The sequence below is a fragment of the Solanum stenotomum genome, chromosome 2 (genome assembly GCF_019186545.1).
Source record: "Solanum stenotomum isolate F172 chromosome 2, ASM1918654v1, whole genome shotgun sequence".
Lineage (NCBI taxonomy): Eukaryota > Viridiplantae > Streptophyta > Magnoliopsida > Solanales > Solanaceae > Solanum > Solanum stenotomum.
In genome coordinates this window covers 15,424,188-15,449,523 of record NC_064283.1, presented here as the reverse complement: position 1 = coordinate 15,449,523, position 25,336 = coordinate 15,424,188, and the positions used below count along the sequence as shown (strand labels likewise).

General features: G+C 33.6%; 2 protein-coding genes and 1 pseudogene across 3 annotated transcripts; 1 reads left to right on the top strand and 2 right to left on the bottom strand.

The window, feature by feature from the left end:
- Nucleotides 1–5,800: 5,800 nt before the first annotated feature.
- Nucleotides 5,801–13,568, top strand: LOC125855616 (protein HEAT INTOLERANT 4-like). Its single transcript, XM_049535360.1, has 14 exons — nt 5,801–6,161; nt 7,666–7,704; nt 7,849–7,902; nt 7,996–8,059; nt 8,708–8,766; nt 9,338–9,462; nt 9,678–9,737; nt 9,970–10,028; nt 10,794–10,870; nt 11,098–11,136; nt 12,581–12,643; nt 12,752–12,799; nt 12,934–13,062; nt 13,202–13,568. Exons 1-14 carry the CDS (start codon nt 5,970–5,972, stop codon nt 13,247–13,249), a joined length of 1,056 nt encoding a protein of 351 aa, XP_049391317.1. The 5' UTR covers nt 5,801–5,969; the 3' UTR covers nt 13,250–13,568.
- An 897-nt stretch (nt 13,569–14,465) lies between these two features.
- On the bottom strand, nt 14,466–22,131 carry LOC125854976 (protein CPR-5). 2 transcript variants are annotated; one of them, XM_049534588.1, is made up of 5 exons: nt 21,737–22,131; nt 17,353–17,409; nt 16,971–17,006; nt 16,094–16,846; nt 14,466–15,292 (listed from the first exon to the last, which is right to left on the bottom strand). In XM_049534588.1, exons 1-5 carry the CDS (start codon nt 22,097–22,099, stop codon nt 14,756–14,758), a joined length of 1,746 nt encoding a protein of 581 aa, XP_049390545.1. In that variant the 5' UTR covers nt 22,100–22,131; the 3' UTR covers nt 14,466–14,755. The 2 variants fall into 2 exon arrangements, with proteins under 2 accessions (XP_049390545.1, XP_049390546.1); XM_049534589.1 differs by having other exon boundaries at nt 16,971–17,046; nt 21,737–22,080.
- Nucleotides 18,109–18,753, bottom strand: LOC125854977 (40S ribosomal protein S24-1-like; annotated as a pseudogene).
- Nucleotides 22,132–25,336: the final 3,205 nt, after the last annotated feature.

Sequence of the window (25,336 nt, the reverse complement as noted above, 5' to 3'; positions counted from 1 at the left end):
GTTGGATATATATATATATATATATATAATGTATATGTGTTTATCATTTAATAGTGGTACATATATAATATATAATTTTATTTTTTTGTTAGTAAAATATTTAAACAAAATTTAAACTTATTTCTTTAATTTAAAAAATATCACATGTTTTTTGAAAATTATCTCACATGTTCTTTTTATCCCTCTAGACGATTGACTTTATTCACACCCTACCCAACTAAAAAAAACTCATTTCTTCTTTTATTTTATATATGATCATAACTTATTTTATGATTGAGTAGAAGAGGGGTTGGGTGTTTTTTATTTGTGTTGGGTAATTTAAGAAAACAAGTTTTATTATTGATCCGTTCAACCTGTGTATTGCTTGTTTATGGATTTAGTAGTCAAAGAAAGACCAATAATCCATCTGAGTATGGAATACATTGTTGTTATGAAGTAATATATGTGTAGTAATGTAAGAAACCAGGTTCTATTATTGTTCCGTCCAACCTATGTATGGCTCGTTTATAGTTTGGAGGTTTCATAATGGGCCAAAAAAATGGGCAAGGTAGTCTTTTAAAATCACTTGGTACTTTATGAAATAAAAAATAATGTAAATATAGATATGTTAATGGAAAAAGGATATATATGCACCATTTCTTAGAAAACGAATATATACAGACTACTTTTTTTAATGAGGAACTAGGTGGCTAAAAATAGTTAAGCCACAAGGATGTTTAGGATCTATAACCCTCATCGTGTGTTTGATCATGAGAGTTGGAAGGTTATGTACTAATCTAAGTCCAAGAGATTCCTAGATCTCGATAAATAACTTTATGGCACCTCTTAGAGCGAGGCAGGATGCACTTATTCACAAACTCAAATAGAAGTTTGTGAAATGACTTCATTTCATCCTTCGGCACATGTCTCATCTCTTTTTTTTTTAACTCGTTCCTATGTAAATTCTTAGTGAGATAATAATTCTCATACATGATTTCTGCTAACCTAACAATGTCAAATACAATAGATACCATTTCATAGATGTACTTACAGTAATTACACTATTAAAGACCTTAAGATTTGTGTAAAACTCAACAACATCATTCATATGCATGGCTAAAAAGTAGTTCAAAAATAAATGTCACCATCCTTAAAATTTATTTTATCAATTAAATCAGTCATGTCTGGGACATCAACTACTAAGTGATCAACAACGTGTTTCTTAAGTATTTTTTAGTCCCCAAAGTATCTAAGTTTTACTATATCAAGAAATTTAGCAATATTTTTATTTATCTTAACACACGATAGATATGGTTCAAACTGTTCTAAGGATTTTTTTGTCTGGGAAGAATGCTCTTGTGTGCTTTATGACAATGATTTTATAGACTGAGGAATCACGTGTAATGACTTTGAAGGTTATTTTTGAAATTTAAAATTATCATTTTATTCCTTCCGATAGTTGCCTAGAGTCTTTTTGGATTAGTTTGTGAGATTGATTTTGAAATTTGAATAAAAATGGTGATTTTTGAAAGTTTTGAGTTTTTGCATGAGTTAAAGTCTAAATAGTGTTTTTTGGTAACAATCTGTGTTTTGAGTCTTGGAATGAGATTCCGTCAATTCCATCAGCTTCAGAATGCGAAATTTGGTACGAGTGTTGTTGTTTTCTGATTCAAACGTATTTCGTGGATTTAAGGTCATAAGTTGGAAGTTTAAGTGATTTTAGTCTTTGGGTTGACTTTGGTCAACATCCAAAGTTCGGACGCTCGGTTGGATGCCCGACGGTTTCACTTGGATCAAGGATGACTTTAGGCCTGGTTGAGGTCTTGGTTGATTTTTTCGGAGATTCTGAGGGCACTTTGATATTTTTGAGTCTTAAGTTAGTTTATTGCGACTTTCATGGGTTTTAGATTGAGGAGATTCCAAATTTGTGTTTCGACGGTTCCATTGAGTCCAAAACGTCAAATTTAGTTGGGTAATACATTTGGTTAGTACATTCAAAGATTTTGATATTTGTTGATTTTGTTGATAGCTGGTGTTTGATGATCTGTGCATGCGCAGAGGGTCGGGATGTCAGACCTCTGCGTTCACGGAGAGTTAATTGGCGAGAGTCCACATTCACCAAGGACCCCTGGCCGTGTCTTATTTTTCAAAATCGAGTTTCTTTTCATCTTTTTCAATTTTTGAACCCTAAAAGCTCAATAAATGTGATTTTGAAAGACTTTTTCAAGAAACTTCGATTGGGTTCATTAATTATTGCAGGATTTTGACATCTAAATTGCTATTTTGGATTCAAATTTAAGAAGTTTTTCAAGAACTTGAGTTTTAAGGAGAAATAGTGATTGTGGGTTCGATTCAACTTTATTTTCGAAATGGTTTTCACCGGTAAGTTCCAAATTCTTTGAATAACGCATTATTGTACAAATTTTCAAATATACCCTTTGTTTTCACAATTAGATTTTTGGGTCAATTTTACCCCGTTTTCTAAAATAATTGATATGATTATTATTGGTTTCAAATTCTTATTGTGATTACTTATTTGATTAGCTTGTACTGATTTTAAGGCCCAACAAAGAGGGAAATCTCAAGTTCTTGAGTGATTATTTGATTAATTGAGGCAAAATGACTTCTTAACCAACTGTTAAGCATTATTAAACCTTGTATGCCTTTGTTTGATTAGGAGTAATAGAAATTGATGAAGGGTTTTAAATGCTTTTTATGTATAGTTAGTTAAATGATGAGAATGAATTAGTAATGATTATGGGGTTTAAAGAAGAATGAATACTTTCTTGATTTTATATTTGTTAAAATATTTATTGGAAAAAAACTATATATATAATAAATATTTTTAAAATTCACAGCCCACAGGCTAGCCTCTAATGCTTGCGGATTGGGCCTATGAGGCTAGTGGGCCAAATGAGACTAGGCTAAAAAGCCTCTTTCCTAAATGGACTGAAAAAATTAAGTCCAACCCCACTTAATTCAAGGGTTTGGTTGGGACGGCCAAACGGGACAAGTCTATTTTGAAGGCTCCAAGTAAGACACAATACAACACAGTACAATACAATACAATACAATACGATACATTATAAAATAATATGTAACAACCATCCAAACAAAGTATAAGTTATCCGCATTATTGTTAAGTTGAGATTTCATTTCTACTTTATTTTTGCATTTATCTTGTTTATTTGGGTTTAAGATTGGCTTTTCTTGGTGAGATAAGACGAGTGTCATCACGTCTAATTTTGAATTGTAACACTAGATCCTTTTCTAAAATTCCATCACATCTACCAGTGCAATCGTATATTGTTCAAGAAATTTATCCTTTTTTTCCTTATGTTGTTTATTAGCTTCAACAACATCAACAATATCCTTGCGTTTAATCATTGCGTGAGAAGTTCGTGTAGGCTTAACTTTTTTGGTATTATGTTTATGAGGATAAGCATTTCAACTTACAGAAAATAAGAAAAAAAGAAGTCATCAAATATCATTTAGAACTACATTATATGTTGCTTCAGAATGTCAAAGAAAATAATTTATCATAATGAACCTCAATTCGTTAAAGAGAAGGTGATTGAATACTTTGAGGGGCTAAGAATCAAAGGAGTTACATCCATCCCATATAATCTAGTGTAAAAATCAATTTTTACATTTTAATCCAATACATTTGGATTTTTTCTCCATTATCCAGGCATCAAACTCTGGAATTGAATGATAGAGTGTAAAAGTAATGTTAAATATAGTTTATTAGCATAGATGTATGTGGGTCACTGGGTTCACTTGAACCCAGGCTCTCCTCCCAAAATCATATATAATAGTGTCATACTTTTAAAAAATTTCATTAAATATAGATGTGTGAACCCACACACAAAGTATAATATAAAATGACGATGATTGGGTCACCTCTTACACTCTGTTTGGATCATTGTTACCCATTGTTCATAATGTATTGCATTGTATTGTACTGTATTGTGTTGTATTGTATGGTAGATACAATGTTTGGCTAGATTATATTATTTGTTGTTGTAACATTTTTATTATTTGGTTTGACTATATCATAATGTATTGTAATTCATAAATTTACTAAAATGTACTTAATTATTTTAAATACTGAATTTATCAATAATTACTAATAAAATAACAATACTATCATGCATACTTTTTTATGTCATATGAAAATAACATAAAATTATATCATCAACTATAATTATATTATCAAACATTATTATCAAGTTTGTATCTAGATTAATTTAATTAAAAATTGATAAATCAAATTTTCATATATTCAATTCTAAAAATTATTACGTACCGCATGTATTAAGAAACTTTGAAAAATGATGAAAAGGTAAGAAGATACTGCTTTGTATGAACTAACTAATTAATATATTTATTCATTCATTAATTGTTAACTCTAAGTCGTTAACTATAAATTTTAATTTTTACTTTTGTATTTGTATAACGTAGAAATCTGCAAAAAACAATAACATATAAAGCAATATGTTGAAAGAGAAAAAAAAACAAGAAAAAAAAGGGAAGAAGTATATGCTTAAATAAAAAGAAAGAAGAAGGACAAACAACCAAACCTAAAAGGAACAAAACAACGCAGTAATTATTGGGTAGGAAATTTGACTGAGATCAAATAATATAGGGTAAAGTGTAAAATAGTATTATGAAATATTAAATAAGGTAATAATTGGAAAAAATAAATTAAGTAACAATGAGAGCACACCAAATCGGTTGTTCCATAAAATAAGGGTTTTCATTGAACTGAACAACAAAATTTAATAATACAACACAATACATTTTAAGTAACAATAAAAACAAACACTGTATGCTGATAACAATACAATACAACACAGCGGGTAACAATGATCCAAACAGAGTGTTAGTGAAGTTAGAAATTTGAATTTTATATCTATCTTGTTTTTTTTTTCCTTCTAAAATTAGATAACACCTCTAAGAGATTATTGATAGCACTTTTGACGTTTTAATTAATTAAGCATTTCAATTTTGGGACCTATAATTTTAAAATTTTAACTGTTTTCAGTGATAAGAACCTAAATGTCAAACCAATTAGATCCATTTTTTCACAATAGTGCACCCATTATCTCGAAATCCTGGATACGCATTATTAGTAATGCTTGCACTAGTAATGTTTGTATTAGTTATGTTTACATTAATTATACATATGTTATTTTTATGCATTGTCAGGTTTGGTACATTAAAAATAACATGCATTGCATTAAAAATTAATTTACAAAGATACTCTCCACAATTATGACGGAAAAGATGTAAAAAAAGGTTTTGAGGGAGAATTAGACCTTTAACCATGCTAATGCACACAATAAACCGTTGCAATACTAATACCTAAAGATTCATGATATTAATAATACACAACTTATAAAAGAGTGCCAAACAAAGTACAAATATGCTAATACACTCTACAAAACAATCCCTTAAAGAAATATTTTTATTATTTTCCTTGAGAATTAATTACTCCCTCCGTTTCACAAAAAATGACCTCCTTTTCTTTTTAGTCAGTTTAAAAAAGAATGACTTCTTTCCTTTTTTGGTAACATTTTACTTTTTGCTTTCCACGTGGCATGTTTAAGACCACAAGATTAAGGGCAATTTTGTACATTTGACATAACTTTAATTTAGGACCACAAGATTTAAAAGTCTTCTTTATTTACTTAAACTCCGTGCCAAGTCAAACCAGGTCATTCTTTGTGAAACGGAGGGAGTATTGAACATTGAAAAGGGGGGAAAAACAAAGCCAAAATTTCCAATCTCCCTCCTTACTATACTCGCGTCCGATTTACGCTCTTTCCTTACCCCACCCCCCCTCAAAATTGCGGCCTTATTACCTCAAAAATTGTCTGGGTTCTTCTATTTTCCGCCATCGCCGCTCTTCCACCTCCATTCAAATTCCTCACCGCAACAAACCCTTAACACCCATTCCCATCTTTTCGTATTTTTTACTAGTAACAATGAGGAAAGGAACAAAGCGAAAGGCTAAGGAAGTAGTAGGAAAAGGCAAGGCGAAAGTGGAGGAGGAAACGCCAACCACCGAAGAACTAGCCAAGAACAATGGCAAAGTTGTTGTTAAGCGACAAGCTAAACGAGCTAAGATTGTTAAACCTGAGACCGAAACTGAGTACTTCCCTGATAGGCGTAATTTGGTAATGCAAGCTGCTGCCTTTTTTCATTGGTTTTGTTTTTAGCTTTTGGTTGTTTTCATTATTGATAATGTTCGAGTAAGTACTAAATCGAATCTTGAAAATGCTAAGTGGGGATTTATATAGCTGAACCCTATTCTAGTTTGAGATTAGGGTGGTTGATTTGATTTGTACTTGATTGATTGTTATTGATGTGGGGTTCTGCTCAAGTATTTGATTTGCTCTGTTTTTTGGTTTGCTTTGTTATTCGATAATGCAGGTTGTTGGGTTCTTTGAAGTGTTAATTACTCTGTTTATGGTTTGCTACTCTGATAGTTGTTATTGCTAGCTAGGTTTTGGGCTTAAGTAATTTTGGGGTATTTTGTGATTTTGATGTTCCTCAGACCTCACTTATGGGATTTCGCCGGGTATGTTGTTGTTTGTGAAATCTTGATGTTCCCTTTAATAATGTAGGGTAGGTTTGATTCTTTCAACTACTAAGTGGTTTTGTTTAAGCTTGAATATTATGATTTTATATTTTGATGATTGTTAATGCTAACTTGGGGTTGTTGCTCAAGTATATGTTTTTGTTATTTTCTCAAAAAGTATATGCTTCAGTTATTGGAGCTATTTCTTTGTTTTGGGGTTTTGCTGATTCCTGGCAATGGTGGATGACGTGATTAGCTAGCTTATGACCATTGCTTTGGATTTTCATATGCAGTTGTTAGCATTGAGTTGAAATCAATGTTTGGATTGTTTTAGAGTGTTCTATCTCATATTTTGATCAATGTTGTCAATGGCACGCTTAAGCCTTGAAGCGAGGCATAAAACAAACTGAGTGCTTCGTCTTACTTCATGAGCGCTTCAATTATGTCATCAAAGCTCTAACTCTAAGGCATATATTTCCTTGCCAATAAGCTTAATTCTAAAGATGCAACTTAAAACAATTGATACTTTCATGTATTTGTTATTCATGCTTATAATTGTTAGTCTTGAACTACACAGGCATATTTGTTTTTTTTCTCCATTTGGACCTTTTTTCATTAAAGTCCATGCTTTATTTGTGCTTTGCACTTGAAGCCCCAATGGACCTTAGAGCTTTTTTTGTGCTTTTTGTCTTGATATATTTGAAAGTTACTTGTTGTAGGGGTTGGCATAAGGATGTGATTTGTACTTTATATGTTTGATTTCTTTAAACTTAAGACAAACCATTGGGTGGCACATCTATTTTTTAGTTTCCTAAATATATAAAAATGACATCCAACATTTTAGTTTGTACTGTTTTCATTTCTCCAGTCCTATGAAATAATTTAAAAGCCGAGAAATTATTCAAGCTGCTATAACTTGGAGTCTAGTCATGGAGGATGAGCCCAGAAACATCAAAAGACACTACATTGTGTTTATCATCATAGTTGTAGTTTTACCTGATTGAACTTTTATTGTAGAAATTTGCAATTTCCTACTTGCTCTTTTAGACAATAGTCCTTTTGCTCTTCTCCCTCACTCTTTCAATTGGTATGTTTTGCAGGAAGATCTGTGGCAAGAGGTTTTTCCTGTTGGCACAGAGGTTAGAATTTGTTCACTTTCTGTTTGTTTATATTTTGATATAGTGGCTTTCTGTTTATTCATTGGCATAGCATTCTGGTTTATGCTTGTTAATTCATTGCATATAATTTCTGAAATTTGAATGTATTCTTTTTCTTGGTGGCAGTGGGATCAGATTGACATGGTTTATCAATACAAATGGAATTTCTCAAATCTTGAAGTGAGTTGATTATTTGCATTCTGTTTTAGTAAATAAAGTATTCTGAAAACAAAAAGACAAGATAACTCACAGGTCTTGTTGGACTTCTCATAGGATGCATTTGAAGAAGATGGAGAATTGCATGGACAGAAAGTCTACCTTTTTGGTTGTACAGAACGTAAGTGGTAGCTGGAGCTTGTTGTCTTATTGTACAGACATATTCATGCTCTATGCTCCAAGTAGCTTGACTTGTGGCTGATCTTTGAAACTGCATTGCTTCTACACTGTGGTTCAGATTTCAATTTAGTGTTTGATCTTTCCATACAATTTTATATCGAGATCATTGACCCCTTGAGTTGATCTATTCTCTTCTTTTTCCATCAATGTTGTAGTGAATAGTCACATTTCACCACTTCTCATGTTCAAATTTCTCTTTATTCTATTCTTGCTATGCAATTTCACCTGGGGATCATTGACCCCCCTTAAGCTGATTCATTCCTTTCTTTTTCATATCGATTTCTTATGAATAATTATGTTCTGACCTTTTTTATTGTTCAATTTTCTATTTGCTCTAATCTTGCTGAACAATTTCTTGTATGTCATTGACCCCTTCATTTGATCCGATGACCTTCTTTTTCCTGTCAATTTTGTGTTAAGATATTTGATAGCATTCATAATTCTTTCTGTTTCATGTACCTTGGAACAATTTTTTTCTTTGAATAGGTGATCATATTTTTTCAACTTAACCTGTTTTTTGTATGACCAATATCCCATTATATCCTTCAAATGATTTGCTTCATGTAGAACTGTTCTCTTGTTTTTGCAGCACAATTGGTTTTTTTCCAGGGACAATCAAAAGTCACGTGTATACCTGTTGTGGTTGCTGTAAGTCTCTGTCTCTAAGATCCTATATAGAAGTATTTACAACTGTTAACCTTATTCCTTTCACTTCTATTTATGCACTCTTCACTGCTCATAAAAAAGGCTGCATTTTTTCAGTTTGTCTTTTTGACCTCTAGTTTGTTGGCAGAGCTTTAATCTGTCCCACCCTCTGAATGTAGAGCTTACTTTTGAGTCCATTTGATTGCTGTTAGTGTCCTTAAGAGGTTTGCAAATGTGAACAGTGTTGTATACCCGAGATTAAGGAAATTTCTCAGACTGATCCATATGAAAGAGTAACAAAATGGACTCCCCCCCCCGGTGAGAGAGGGTTGGTTTGGGGGGGGGGGGGGCACAGTAAGGAGTAGAGAACATGCCAATGACTTAAGTAAACTTATAGTGGTTTCTAGTGTATTAAGGTGTCATTATGGTTTTAGTTTTTATGCTTTTTGGAGAAGTACAGTAATTTCAGAACTTGACTTTCTTTTACCTCATATACAGGCCAATTACTTGTTCATTAAAAATACATTATATAATCTCCTCTTTCTTTGTTAATTTTTTTCTTCCTTTTTAACAGGTTGTATCTCCTTTTCCACCTTCTGATAAGATTGGAATAAACTCTGTACAAAGGGAAGCTGAAGAGATACTGCCAATGAAACAGATGAAAATGGACTGGGTTCCGTACATTCCTTTGGAAAAACGGTATTGTTGCTGCTCCCTCATCCCTGGTTTGACTTTTTCATTCTCATTGTCTCTTGTAGGTCTTATTATATGCATGTCTATCTTGGCTTCTGACAGTGAATGCATTCCTTTAGAACAATAGTATTCTTGCCCCTAAGATGTGCCTTCTTTTCCTTGTTTTGCCTCTTGTATATCTTATGTCAGTGGTTTATATTTTGGTCTGATCATTCCAACAGGGAATCTCAAGTTGAAAGACTCAAATCCCAAATTTTTATTCTGAGGTGCACTCAGAGAAGGTTTGCTTCCTTACCTCCTGCATTCTGTTTTTATGGGTTAGCTGGTTTTATTTGGTGTGTCAGATACCACACAGAAAAATCGTTTTGTTAAGGCACAGATTTTTCTTTGTGTGGTATCTGAGGAGAATTTTCCAATGTCATAACTTGATGTTTGTGTATTAAAGAGGCGATAGGAGGAGCCAGGGAGATGAACACCTTCTGTTATTAATATCTTTCGATATGCTTATTTCAGGGCTGGTTTAAGACACTTGAAGTTGGAGCGAGTTAAGAAGTTTGAGTATTGCTTACCTTGTAAGTAAGAAAACTCCAATAACTGTGGAGATTTAACCCTTAATTTATTCCCTCGTGTCCATCATAAACTTGGGTTTAGTTTTCCTTTTATGCTGCTTTAGTTTCCTAAGTTAGTTGATTCTGTTCTAGTATCATGCTAACTGATGGGGTATATCTTTCTTTCAGAATAAAAGTTTGGAACACTGCTGTGCTTATACTTGGTTGGTGTCCTCTTTGGAATGGATTAAGATAGATTTCTAGCTGTTTTGAGAAGTTACTATCTGAAATTTGGAAAAATTGAAATTTTAAAGTTAAATCATCTGTATGCTAGCACTGAATGTAATTTTGTTCTCTCTTTCCTAAACAGATAGGAAACTAAATATTTGGTTATTAACATTTTTCTGTCTGATTTGCTGATAGTTTTTTAAGTTATATATGTATTTATATGTATAATTGATCAGTTATCTAACACAATTATTAATTATTAAGAATATGTTTCTTATAATTGTCAAAAAATATTTTATTGAAGATCAATCATGTTAGACTTTATATATGGGTTTTAACTAAGTTTAAGAATGTGATATCTCATATTTTTTGGAAGTTAGTTGAATTTAGCTTTGATGTTTCAGTCTCATACATTTCTCTCTGCTGTTTCTTTTGTTGTTTTGCACTTATAAACTTAGAGGATAGCCTGTCATCTTCGGTGTACATCTTTTGATTGTTATAGGTGTCTTTGATGGGTTTCATTTCTAGTGGAAATCTCCATGACAGTTATTTTCTTGGCAGATTTCTATCAGCCATTTGCAGAAGATGAATTTGAACAGAGCACCATTGTGCAGATCTTGTTCCCATCAGAACCGCCTGTAAGCTTTCAAATACTAGTAGAATAATACAGTGGCTACTCCACTATGGTATTGCCATAGGAAGGATTGCTTGAGGATGATTTCTTGGTATGAAATAGATGTTAAATGGGTCTAACATGAGCAATTTTGTGTATACTAGATCCTTAAGTGGTTGTATGTAAAGAAACACAGGTATATGTGCATGATCTTCACAATTTTATGAAAATTTTGACTTCTTTTGGTTTCAGGTGTTTTGCGAGTTTGATTGGGAATTTGATGAGCCAGAGGTATACTTAACCCTTCTCCTTTTCTTCCCTGCCATCTCTGTACTTTTGGGTGCCGCCGTCTTACCAAATGAAAATTAATAGGCTGTTGGGATACCCTGTAAACTGGTTCCTATGTGTGTCGTCATATGTTGAAGCAGTTAAAGACATTCGATCACCAGTTTTTTATAACTTCTATAAAAGGCATTTTTAGACCTAAAAAAAAGGTTGATGCCATTTTGTCTTATAGGTGGAAGGAGGCATCTTTGAACCATTTATGATACGTTAAGGGCATTTTTAACCCGTTTCCATTTAATATATTAAGTAGCTGATAAGCTCCAACGATAGACACAAATCTTAACATGAGACTGGAACATTTTCTCCATTCAATATGTTATCTCTGTTGCTCCATTCTATGGTTTAGGTGACTAGACACAGAAAGCACCATCCAGCAATTTCTTGAAATAAACTCCCTTTTTGTTGAACTATCACAAAGGTTCTTTTCAACCAAAACACAACTTTGTCTCTTTTCGTTGTAATCTTGAATAAAAATAGGAGAAAATTCTCATCGCAACCAACATTAGAATATTGTTTCCCTTTCCTGGACCACTCAACCATACTTGGTTGCTATTTGTGATAATTTCTTGTTTTAAGACAAATTTGAGAAAGGATTATTTATTACTCCCTCCGTCCCTATTTAGTTGTCCATATTTCCTCTTTTAGTTGTCCCTATTTAGTTGTCCATTTTGACAAATCAAGAAAGGACAACAAATTTTTTCCTATTATACCCTTATTTAAGTAAAGTTGTCATAAATAAATAAAGTAAATAAACTTATGAACTTCCCAGCATTGATTAGTTATCTTGAGTGAATTTATTTTGGAATTGTAAATTGTACTATAAGGGTAAAATTGTAACTTCACTATGCTAATCATTGTTGCCTTAATCTGTGTGCCATTTCTAAAGTGGACAACTAAATAGGGACGGAGGGAGTATTCTTTTAGCAGCTTGAGAGCCATCCTTTGGGTTGCCTTTTTTTCTTACCAAAGGTGTTTGAGATTGCAGAGCAAATATGTGACAAGTTTTGGAGTGTTGAATATTATAAACTTTGACGTGTGAAAAAGCAGAACAATTAGTTTAAAGTAAAGGACTACACTGCATCAAGTTTGAAATAAATGAATTGTAAAATTATTTTAAAAGTTGTTGGTGTGAGTTCCATTTAAGGAGAGAGGCAACACTGTCTACAAATCAGTTTTAGTTTATACCAAGTTGAATTGATTTAGTGAGATACAATTTTCATTTTACTAAGAAGGTAAATTTTCCAGTATGAAGCAAAGAGGTGGATCGGCATTTCCTCTTGTTCAAGTCATGCAAGTTTTTTGCCAGTTTGAAGTCGATGCCAATCTTGTATATGCTTCTGTATTTTCAAATCATTCTACCATCTATTAACTTGAGTGATGAAATTTGTAGGAAATGGCAGACAAATTAATCGAGTCAGAGGAGTTGCCGGCAGATAAAAAAGATGAATTTATGGTAATGTTTCATTGTGATATCAAATGACAAGTCTCATTTTCATCAATAAACTATTTACCTTATTAAAACATTTATAAAACTTGTGTATATTCATCTTTGTAATTTTAGGAATTTGTAAAGGAGAAGGTTAAAGAAGGAAAGAGGAGCAACCGAGAGGTATAATTTGAGAAATTTGTTGCAATCCTATTTTCCTTCTGCATGGCAAAGCTGATGGTTTGCAGTCCTTTTATCTTTTTTCATGTTATACTTGATTTGCCTATGCCCATGACTGTAAATTTTCTATGGTTTAGGCGAGAGAAGCCAGGAAAAAAGCTATACAGGAGATGAGTGAAGAAGCGAAGGCTGCATTTCAGAGTATGAAGTTTTACAAATATTATCCTGTGACCTCACCTGATACTCCTGATGTATCTCAGGTCAAGGTGAGTATTCTGTTTGTATTCTTATGTATCTTATAAAGTTAGGTCTATGCTTGAGATCTCATGTTTAGTTGATATGTTAAGACTTAATATATACTACTATTAAAATTCATGGTTCTCACCTTTTCCTTTTTCTTTGCAGTCCCCATTCATAAACAGATACTATGGAAAGGCTCACAAAGTTTTCTGAATGATGATGCATCAGAGTGCATATTCAGAATGGGAAAATAAGTAACTGTGATCTGAAACCATGTACTTCTGGTAGCCTACTTCAGAGCTGAATGATGGAACCATATTGTTCAGCTTAGCATGTGTTTTGCCGCAACCATTAGTTATAGGACTATTTGAGGATGTAGAAAGATCCATAGAGGTGAAATGTATTTTTTCTTCAATCCTATAGCTAGAGTGTTCAGTCAAAATTTTGGCAATGGATTCTTGTCTTCATTACCTGTGAAATTCTCGTTTTATCTTGGATGCAAATGTAATCCTTTTCTGTCGTTAATTATCATGTTTACCCCTACAGACATCATGAGCTGTAATTAGCAGTTTGTTCTTAGTTCGACTTGATCAGATGAACTATGAATATTTTTGCTTCATATGGAAGAAGAGTATAATCTTGTATCCCCATTCATGGAGTTGTTTTTCTTCTGATGTAATTTTAAATAATGGGCAGGGATGAATTCTGCAAGCATATAACTGCTTGCTTCGTTTTGGGATTAATATTTACATCTTTATACGGGATCAATACATTGGTGATCAAGATAACAAGTTTATATTAAGGCTGTGAAATAGGAATAACAATGAAATAGTTGAACCACAGGTGAACTGGAAAGGAAAAAACAAATAAATTATCACTGTGATAAAAAGCCTATTAATAGACATCTCCAACAAACAAACACATGAATACTGTATTTTTCTTTCCCAACTAAAATGGAAATAGAAGTAATACTATTAGATATGAGGATTGAGCGGGTCATAGGTGCACATGAACGAAGCATGAATGCTATGAAAAAAAAAATACTGTTGCGTGCAATATGAAAAAGAAACCTAGATAGTTCGTGCATCGGTGCATGAGGTATTTTCTACCTTGTCCGTGATTTTGCCCATGTCATGTAGGTAAAACTAGAAGATCAGTGCAATGAGGTATTTTCTACCATTCAGGTTAAATTTTCTTAAATCAGAACAGTACATACTATAAATATAAAACAAATCCTGAAGAAGCAGACAAATAAATCATAGATAACTGGTATCAGTTAATCAACACAATCTACAGCTTATAACTCGAATCAATTGAATAAAAAGTACTCCTAGCTCAATACAAGATACTTGTATCCTCCTGCAATTTTCATATGATGATGTTACAAGACTCGAAACCTGCTTGCCCCCAATTATATTAACCAAAAAGTAAGGAAACACAAAGCCTCATTTTGCTCTAATGATACACATAATTTAGGCTAATCCTGGAGTACTAATTAATGATACAGCGCTACAGGCACAGATCAAAACAGTGTTTCATCCGTAACCCGGAAATCTTCATCTAGCCCCTAATGATACATCATAATTTACATGTAAACAGAAACATAATCATCCTTATGCCCGATACTTAAGACTCGTCTTCTACTAGTCAAAATTCCTTGACAGGTCTTGATCAAAACAGTGTTCCATCCGATAACGCTATAACCTTGCACTCTACTCCTCAGAATTCAACTGGAGTAATAAAAGCATCCAGGACAAGTGAAGAGAAGTGATCTTTCCATTCACCGGGGCCAGCAAAAGGCATCAGACCACATAGCAAGGGGAGAATAAGAAGTACTGTGGTATAAAACACAGATCTCCTCATCCAGTATGGAAAGGTTCTATCCCTCATGCTCTTTTCTGACACTGTGACAGGCCCATTAAGGATCAGGAACAAAGTCGAGATACAGACATTCGAAAAGAAATGTAGCAAGCACAAAGTCTCCCAATAAATTAACCAACGATATCCGCTGCCCCCCAAGGTGTCAATACAAAACTTCCCTGCAAAACCGCAGCCAACTCCCAACAGCAACAGAATGAAAGTAACTGGCATAGTCTGATTTGAAGTTGCAGAGCGCTGGAGAAGTAAATAGGCTATAGCCAATATCAGCAAAGCACCAAATAGCATGCGACTGAGAACTTGAACCTGACACCGTAAGAGTTGCAGTCCTGAATTGATGGATGACATTGATTGGGGCATCCACCAAGACTTGTGTTCCTGGAACGTAAAATATGTCCATTTCATTACCATGGATAAATGCTGTACACTGGTGAAACATATGAACAAACAGAGATGGCCAACTAACTAAACTATCATCCCTGGGGTCCATGCTTTAAGAAAGAACACGGAAAGCAGCATCTGCAACAACTAACATTGACTTCTTTGGACGACAAGTCTTCTGATACAGTTCCTTCTCTTTTGTTGCATTGCTTAATAGGTGAATTTGCTAAAACAAAAACAAAGTGAAAGAAAGAGAATACAAATCATTACCCAGCATTTGGATCAAAAGCAACCATTTTTCGTATCAGCAACGTATGCCCCTTGGCAAATCATATAGCTGCCATATATAATTATTGTGCAATAAATCCACCAAATAAATCTCTTATTAATATTTATAGAGTTAGCATTACTATAACCATCATCCCTCTTTTCCACCCTTCCACCAACTTGAAATTGGGCTTCTTCATTCAAGAATTTTCTGCATGAATGTACCCAACACTTCCACTTTTACTTGGACTTGCATACCACTATAAACGAGGAACTCAAATGAGCTTGTTACATAAACGAAAATAATGCATGGAGCGTTTGTTCCAGCCAAGCCATAAGAGTAAACAGAGTTTATGTAGCAAGGGGAAAAGAGTTGATATTCTTTCTTGTTGCTGATTTTCTGCCACTATTGACTCCAAAGAAACCAGATGCAAAGGGAAATGAGGCAACTGCCTTGAGTCAAACTATACTAGAGCTCTTGAAAAAAGATTTAAACAAAATCAACAAAATTAAGAATTGGACATTCCTTACCATGGAAGGTGTGCAGGATGCTGTAGCTTCGGTAATTCTTTTGTGAGAGAAAACATAAGTTCCATATCCAAGACATGCCAGCATGATAAATAAACCAGCAACAAGGCAGTCTATACATGTTTTAAGTAGCTCAGCATGTTTTGAGTCTTCTACTTGATTTTTGAACTTTTCAGTTTTGAAGGACGTCTTAGAGAAACCAAATGATAGTTTGACCCTTTCCAAAAGGTTCGCATCAGAACTGAGAGCCAGCTGCCTTTCTTTAAGTTGCAACTTCCTCATTGTAAGACCAATCTCAAATGTCTTGAGGTCATTCGACCTAGCTTGTTCTGTGAGAGATCTTTCCAAAGTCCTATGCACAGATTGGCTAATCTCTGAATTGGATGAAATCATGCTTGAAGAAGCAGAAGCCAACTGCTGCCTTACTTGCCTATCATAGAGGGTAAGCTGCCGACCTATTGATTCACGACATGTGCCGTCACTTCTCTCTTCTTGATTGCTCAGTTCATTATCTGAGCTATTCTGCTGAAATGACTTCAATTGAAACTCACCGAAGTCAGGATCACATGTAACATTTTCTGCTCTGTTAGGAAAAAAAGGCACAGATCTTTCAGAGACAGAAATCCTTGCTGCACAATTATGTTGCTGTACTCCACTGTTCATTGAGGATTCACTGATTAATCTGAGAGTCATCAAGGTACTATGAAACGATTTCTCAAAGTTCCTCACGAAAGGCTCAAACTGGTCACCGAATACCTGTTTCCAGAACAAGACAAAAGTAGAGTCGAAAGTCCACTGCTTTAACATTGTCACTAATTAATAAATTGACTGTATTAGTGACAAACCACAACTTAACAGAAAGAAGATGGATTATGCTTACATTGGCTAAAGACTCTCGAACAGCCAAAGTACAAATCTGTGTGAAAAATGACAATAAAACCATGAGATCTACACATCTGATTCCGCAAGAAATTACAAAATGTTTCGAACATGTCCATGAAGGCAGGTTATAGTTGTAATCTAAAATTCAATCATGTAAGGATGTATGCTTGGATGGAGGGGATTAAACACCCTTAAAAGTCTATTTTCATATATAGCAATATGGTTCTGCAAAGTGCAGATCATTATTAAGTCCTTGATCACTTTTATTAGATGAAGTATTAAGTCCTTAATCACTTCACGGGAAATTGTTTGTCCAATAAAGAATCTCATACCTCTCCTGTTCAAAAAGAAAATTCATGTTCAAAAAAAGTATCTCGTACCTCTGAGAGGTGATCCACAGATATCTTTTCTCCGGCAGCATCTTTTCTTTCCAAAACCTAAACAAAGCAACATAAGCTATATTAACAGCCTACACTTCGTATATCCCTAATTAACTACATAAAAATCATGGTAACAACTCATGAGCGACTATCAACATATTAAGTTCCCGTGATAAGGTGGGTGACAACTTTGTAGCAAAAGAAAAGATGCAGTATCAAACAAGACAAAACTCATCCTTCTTTTAGACCGAGAAATCCGATTGGGGCCATCTCTTATGACCAACCGCAACCTTCGAAAGTTGGAGATAATGGGTCCCCCTCTATAGTCTATCCATCTCCATTTAATTACCAGGCTTAGTTCGCATGGCACAGGGCTCAAACATGTGACCTAAGTCACAACTCACAAGTCCCTAAACCTTTGCCACTTGAATTGAACCCCAGTGGCAAGCCAACACTCATCTTTAGAATGTGAACCGCTCATGTTTGAATCAAGCGATGATCAGAATAAGCAAGGTTTATAGGGATTTAGTAGTAAAAGACAGCTTATATCTCTGCCAAGTTAAATGCCAATATGTGCTATCAACCTAAGTTGCACGGACTCTTCACTTCCGATGCAGCACCGTGCCAGATTCTCCAAAAATACACTACTTTTAGAGAATCCGACAAGCACCCGTTGACATTTTGAAGAGTCAGAGCAACATAGCTATCAACAAAGAGCATCTTCTTGATGCCTTGGATGGAAGTTTTCTTGCTTCATCAAAAAAAAAAAAAAAAGAGAGCATCACATACTCGTGGTGATGTCATTTTATTTTTGAAGAGAGAATAATATTCTAGCCTTCCACTCAATTTTGATGATGATCTAATAGTACTTGAACATGCAAAATATATTGGAGTAACCCGAGCAAAATTGAGAAGTGTTACAAAAAGTTCCTATAAAACATAAATGATACTGCATTGTCTAGGCAAAATGCATCTCCCGCTTTGTCTACAATTACTAATAAATCATTTCTTCTTGGCATCTCCTGCCTTTGTCTTCTTAACACCATGAACTTTCTTGGCTCTGTTCTTCCTCTCCTTCATTTGCTTCCTGGACTTCTCCACCTTAGTGTCCAATCCATTCCTGACCAGCCTGTACTTCGTCTCATACTTCTTTGCATTCTCAAGAGTCATAGATCAAATCAAAGCCAGAAGATTAGCCTCCTCTAAAGTGGGTTCTGAACTAAAACACATAGATGGCATTTAAATCTTTCACTTCATACATCCTTGCCAATTTTTCTTTCAACTCAGTGTTGGAAACATTGGGACATCAATAATGAATTATTTCCTTGCAAGTAACCTATTGGTCATGAACTTCCTAGTTCTAATAATCACTGTCTTGTCTGCCATTTTTTGTCTTTCGTCACTCTGGTTTTGCTACTCCAGCAACTCTCTCTCTCTCTCTCCCACTGTGCGGTGCCTCTGTTCTGAGTTCTGTTGTTTGCCATTATAATCATTATTATTGTTATTATTATTATTTCTGTAAAGCACATACCATGAAGCTTAGCAAGACAGTCGATGATGTCATGATCACAAGCAAATCGGAAGGAGCCGAAACATTGTTGACAAATCAAGAGAAATAGTAATATAAACAACCACTGACGAAAGAGAGATGTTTCTAAAGATGAGTGAATGGATTTAAAATGACCCTGAACATGAATTACCCATAAAATTCAAACATCATTCCACTGAATTATTAAACAGTTCCTACACCTAACACAATTGATTAGACATCCTACGCACAGATGTCACATCATTACAATGGGACAAGTCAGATGGAGCCACATGGTAACAGAACTGCAGAAGGAATGGTGGCATAACGGGAAAGAAATTCTTTGAGGTAATTTTAAAAGGAACAAATGGATAATTTTTTTGGAGAAAGGTGCCAAATAAATAAATGGATATTATAGGAACAGGATAAAAGATAAAAGCTAGGCATGCACAATGGGTATGGCATTGCTCACGATACAGAAAAGTGCAGAGCAAAAAAAAAAAAGATGCGACCATCAGAGATGTTACCTTCATCGTGCATCATGAGAGCATTCCCATCCAAGAATCAGATAAAACTGATACTTTTGAGCAAAATGAGTAATAATCAACCTGGCGACACTATTTAGTGCTAGGACAGATACTGCAAAGCAGTGTTACCAATTATGAAACAGGTATGAAACTTATAATTTAAATCTTTACTTAGTTTTTTTGGTCATAATGACTATATCGATCTTAGTTTTGTCATAATGACTATATCTACAGTAAAAGATTATGGAACTAGCATACACGAGGGAAAACATAGAATGAAGCAGAAATCAAGAGCCACTTCATAAAAGATGAAACTTAATATACTTATCTTACCCAAATAAATACGACATGCAAGTCAGTAGAGTAGAACTACCAACATCCACCTTAGTAATAAACTGAAGTTCACACTGTTTGGGAAGCATACTTTTTTAAAGATCTAAATTGATTCAGATGTTAAAGACATCTTGCAGAATGCACATACACTCGATAAGCGACTTTTCAGTTCTTCCCATCATAGCTTTGGTAGACCTCAATGATACCATCTTAGAAGTTAGAACTGAAAAAAACAACATACTACTAGATAAAAAGAACAAGACTCGCTATCATAAGAATGAAGTATTAAGCTCCCAACTGAATAGAAACTATGTTGTCCTAAGCAATATTCATGTATCTTGGAAACTAATCATTTTACCCAATTATTAATAGTTTTGTTGCCTTCTTATTAACCAAGAAAATACCAGAAGTTCAACAAGGGAATTTTGATTCAAAAAAGTGTTGTGAAGCCTAGTCTATATCTTCTTTTGATATTTTACTACTACAAAAAAAAAAGGTTATGGAAAGACAATTGGGTTGGAGAAGGGCTGCTTACGTATCAAGTTCCAGTCTTATACAGGCTGGTGAGACTTTTTGGTATACTGCTGGCTGACTGTTTTAGTATAGCAGGATGGAATTTCCAGTTCAGGAGGGACTTCTACGATTGTGTGTTGGAAGATGTTGGGGTTTTTTCTGTGTAGAATGCAATTAGTAGTGTTAGACATGCACAAAGATGCTGATATGTTTTCGAAGGCAAGCAAAAATGGAGAATATTCTGTGAACTCCTTCTACAGATTGCTTCAGGAAAGTTCTGCTGAAAATGTTGCTTCCTGGACATGGATGATGATTTGGAAGACATTGTCCCCTCTTAAAGTGGCTTGTTTCAGTTGGTAACTCATGGGGCTTGTCCAACCCGCAAGAATTTGCAAAAAAGAGGGTACAAGCTTTGCAACAGGTGTTATTTAGGTGAAAATTCCATTGAATCTGCTGATCATCTTTTCCTACAATGGAGTTTTACTTGGCAGCTCTGGACTATGTTGTTGATAATTTTTGGAGTTTATTGGGCAGCACCTCACAACATTATAAGTTTGTTATGATGTTGTAAGACATATTACACCGACAAATTTCATAAGAAGATTTGGATGTGTATTCCTCTGTGCATTTCTTGGACTATATGGATTGAAAGAAACATTTCATGAAACATCTGTGAAAAAAGAATTACCATTTCAGGAAACTAATACCAGTGAGAAACTCAGAGCTACTCAATAGTACAACACCTTTGTGATTCCCTTCAATTCAAAAACAATGAACTTTCTTTTTTGATAAGACAACATTAAATCACATTTTAGGTCAGAACAATTTTATGGTTGCTAGTATACTATTGTCTTTATCCCAAACCAAACACTCAACAATACGCCACTGCAACTTAGTAGCACCATACGCACCTCCTCTCACTCTCAGCACTACTTCTAATAACTTTTGAAAATTCAAACATTTCCACCCGTGATTCCAAATCATCATCACCAAAAAGAGAGGCCAACAAGAAACACCAATAACCAATACAGCCGCTTTTCCAGCTTAATACCAATAACAATATCAAGATCACTTCTTTCTAATAAGAATTAATATCAAGATCACTTCTTTCTAATAAGAATTAATATCAAAATCACTTCTTTCAACACAAATAGCACAATTTTCCCAAAAAGACTGAAGCTTTTCCGCGTAACCAAACAATGTAAAAGAGACAGTATCAAATAATTTCCAGCCACAATTCCAAATTACGGTATTAGTAAACAAAAGAACCCCATTAACAAATACAACCAGCTAATATCCAATACCCAAGCTCAACAATGACCTAAAGGACTAATCTTGCATCCTCAAAAGGTTCAGAATTTTATCTTCCCCACCCCACCCCTTCGTCCACCCTTCCCACAGGAGAAATATATCACAATAAAAGAATTACCATTTGCAATACTCAAGAAAGCATTTCCATACGCAAACTTTTAAAAAATTAAACCTGAGCAAGAACTGCAGCAATAGACATGCCGAGGGGAAGTGCAAGGGCTTCAACATTGTCGCTTTTCTGTCTACCGGAGCTAATGATGACTCTAGGGTTCCGACGACCGGTAGAAACCCTAATACCCCTTTGAGTAGAAGGTGGAAACGACGTCGCAGAACAAGATGATGATGAATAAGAGGCAGCGGAAGAATGAGGGTCAAAAGGGTCCGTGACGCATGCTTTATTCTTCTTTTTTTTCTTCGTCTTCTTCTTCTTCATAACGCCGGAATTTGAAGATTCCGGTAGAATTTCGGAAGCCATGGGGTCGCCGGCGGTCTCCGGCGGCGGATCGACGGGTTGAGATAGAGGCGGGTGATCCATGGAATCTTGACCAATTTGGAATAAAGCGAAGAGATTTGGTTTATCATTTGAGTGTGGGGTTAATTAAGTCAAATTTTAAAAAAATGAGTATTAACATTAAACTCACTAGAGTTAATTGAGGAGAAGGTGACAAAAAAGTGTTGAAATTAAAATTGATGGTGACAAAAAAAAACTGATCAAGTCAAACTTTTTTTTAATTAGTGATTAAGATAATTGAGGGTTAAAATGTAATATTTAAAACTTCTAAACTTTTAAAAATATTCAAATAAACCCATTTCCAATTGTCTTTCTTTTTCTTCCTTGCGAACAACTTGTAGTGGTATCGGGGGAGACATTGTTGCGAACAGATTGTTGGCGACTTCCAATACCTTCGTCTTGGTCTTCTTCGTCATAGCCGTCATCTACCTCAAAGTAACACTCTTTTCTTTTCTTTCATTGTTAGGTTTTGAGATTGTAAAGGTTGAAAATTCATTGGGTTTTGTTAGGCCTTCTTTGCTTTTAGCATATGGAAGTTTGTGGGTTTAACGATTTTGCTTGGTAGAGTTTTCTTGGGGAAAAAAAGGTGGGTCTTTTACACAAGATTTGTGTGCTTTCATTGATCCTGCTTCTACTTTTTTTTTTGTTACCTATGTGGGGTTGTTCTTATCTTCTTCTATGTGGTGATTGATGACTCTTTAATGTCTACATTTTAATGTTTTGCCCTGTTTTAGGTTCTTGTTTCCTATAGGAAAAAAAAGAATTTGGTTATTTTTGAGGTAAATGTTTGAGACATTAGAGGTGTCTTTCTTGGACCTTTTTAATTGTTGCTCATCTTTTGGAGAATGTTGTTCTTAGAGATCATTTATTTTTCTTAGTCTTAAGTTAGTTTGATCCTTGGTAGTTGAACACTGCTATTAGTTGTTATCTTCCAATATTATGATGTTCGTTAACTCTTGGTGTGTGTGTTTCACAGAATGTATTATAGTAACATATTCATTTTTTTCAAGTTTATGATTTTGTTCATGATTTAAGAGGAAAAGTGTAGTATGATTTTTAGTCACTTCCTGATGTTGCTGTTACCTTATTTTATAGTATGCTTTGTAGACAACAACAATAATTACTACACTTCAATCCTAAACAAGATGGCATATAGATGATTTGCATATATACTTCAAATAACATGCATCCAGCCAAATTTTGATGATACATTTATAATAGTTTATCTTATTTCTTTATGTGATTTTGAAACTAACTTTCAAAATTATCTAAATGGATAATGAATTATTTTTATTATTCTTACATTTTGATTTTATTGTTTTTATATGTAGATTGTGCACCCATGACTCCAAGGAAAAAACGAGCAATTCCTACTAAAAAGTATAAAAGGCGAATCAGAACACAAAGACAGAGAAGAAGAACTAGAAAACACAAGTTTGAAAAGTTTTATAGAAGAAGAAGGAGAATTGGTGTCCAGAGATAGTAAAGGTAAAAATATATTCTAATAATCTTTCTAAGATTTGTTTATGTTATATATGTTTCGTTTTTACATGTGAAATTCATTTTTTTTAATATTGTAGATGAAGGGGCTGATATTGCAGATAAAGGGGTTGATTCGAATTCAAAAAGGAGTTGAAAGAATGATGAATAAGGGCTGCTTGTGAATATGCACTTTTACCAGTATTTTGCTACACTTTTAATTCACTTTTGTTGTACATTAGTGAATATGGCATTTTGAATTTGATGAATTGATACTTTTGCTTTCTTTTATCGAAAAAGAATTGATTTGGTCTATTTTTGCTTTCTTTTAATTGATCCTGATATTCATGGGTCTTGAATAGTAGTTGAATTAATTGTGATGTTGAGATTATCGAGAAAGAACTATGATGTTATTAGTGAACTAGTTGAAGGTGAGGATTTGCCTAGAAAATTGTTGTATTTTTTACAGCAATTGCTGAAATTCTTTACAGCAATTAAACAAGTTGTATTTTCTACAGCAATTGCTGAAATTCTCTAGAACATATAGCAATCTGATTTTGACTAATAATAAATATGATGATTTTGACTAATTTAAAAAGAAAATCTAGAACGGATAGCAATTTTATTTGAATTAGCTAACAACAAATAAGCAAATTGTTGTATTTTTCATAGCAATTGCTACAATTCTCTACAATAATTGAACGAATTGTTGTATTTTTTTTTATAGCAATTGCTGAAATTGTCTATAGCATGTAAGAAGATTGTTGTACTTTTTATAGCACTTGCTGAAATTTCTTTAATAAGTAAGCAAATTAATTGATTAATTGATTGTTTATTGGTTGTAACACTCATATTCATATTCAATGATAAATAGGATGGTTTTAGCTAATTTAAGAAGAAAATCTAGAATGGATATCAATTTTATTTGAATTTGCTACAACAATTAAGCAAAATGTTGTATTTTTCATAGCAATTGCTACAATTCTCTACAACAACTAAACGAATTGTTGTATTTTTTTATAGCAATTGTTGAAATTGTCTATAGCATGTAAGAAAATTGTTGTACTTTTTATAGCAGTTGCTGAAATTTCTTTAACAAGTAAGCAAGTTAATTGATTGTTTATTGGTTGTAACACTCATATTCATATTTAATGATAAATAGAGTAGTGTTGATTTAATTTAAAAATAAAATTTACATTAGCTAGTGATCTTGTATAGTGAGATAGTTATTTGAAATATCAGACGATCAATTCCATTACAATTTCACATGTAATCAATTTATAATGAGTAAATGATCGTTTATTGGTTATAACACTCATATATAATGATAAATAGAGTGATCTTCGTCCAGCTTACAAATAAAAGGTAGATTTGATAATAATCTTACACAAAAAAGATAGTAATTTGAGATATCAAACGATCAATTAAGTAATTTCACATGTAATCAACCTAAATTAATAAATTGATTGTTAATTGGTTATATTAATCATATTCAATGATAAATAGGATGGTTTTGGCTAATTTTAAAAGAAAATGTAGAATAACTAGTAATATTATTTGAATTTGCTACAACAAATAAGCAAATTGTTGTACTTTTCATAGCAATTACTATAATTCTCTACAACAATTAAACGAATTGTTGTATTTTTTACAACAATTGCTGAAATTTTCTACAACAATTAAGCGAGTTGTTGTATTTTTTTTACAACAATTGCTAAAATTTCTACAAGTACGAAAATTATTGTACTTTTCATAGCAATTGTTGAAATTCTCTACAACAAG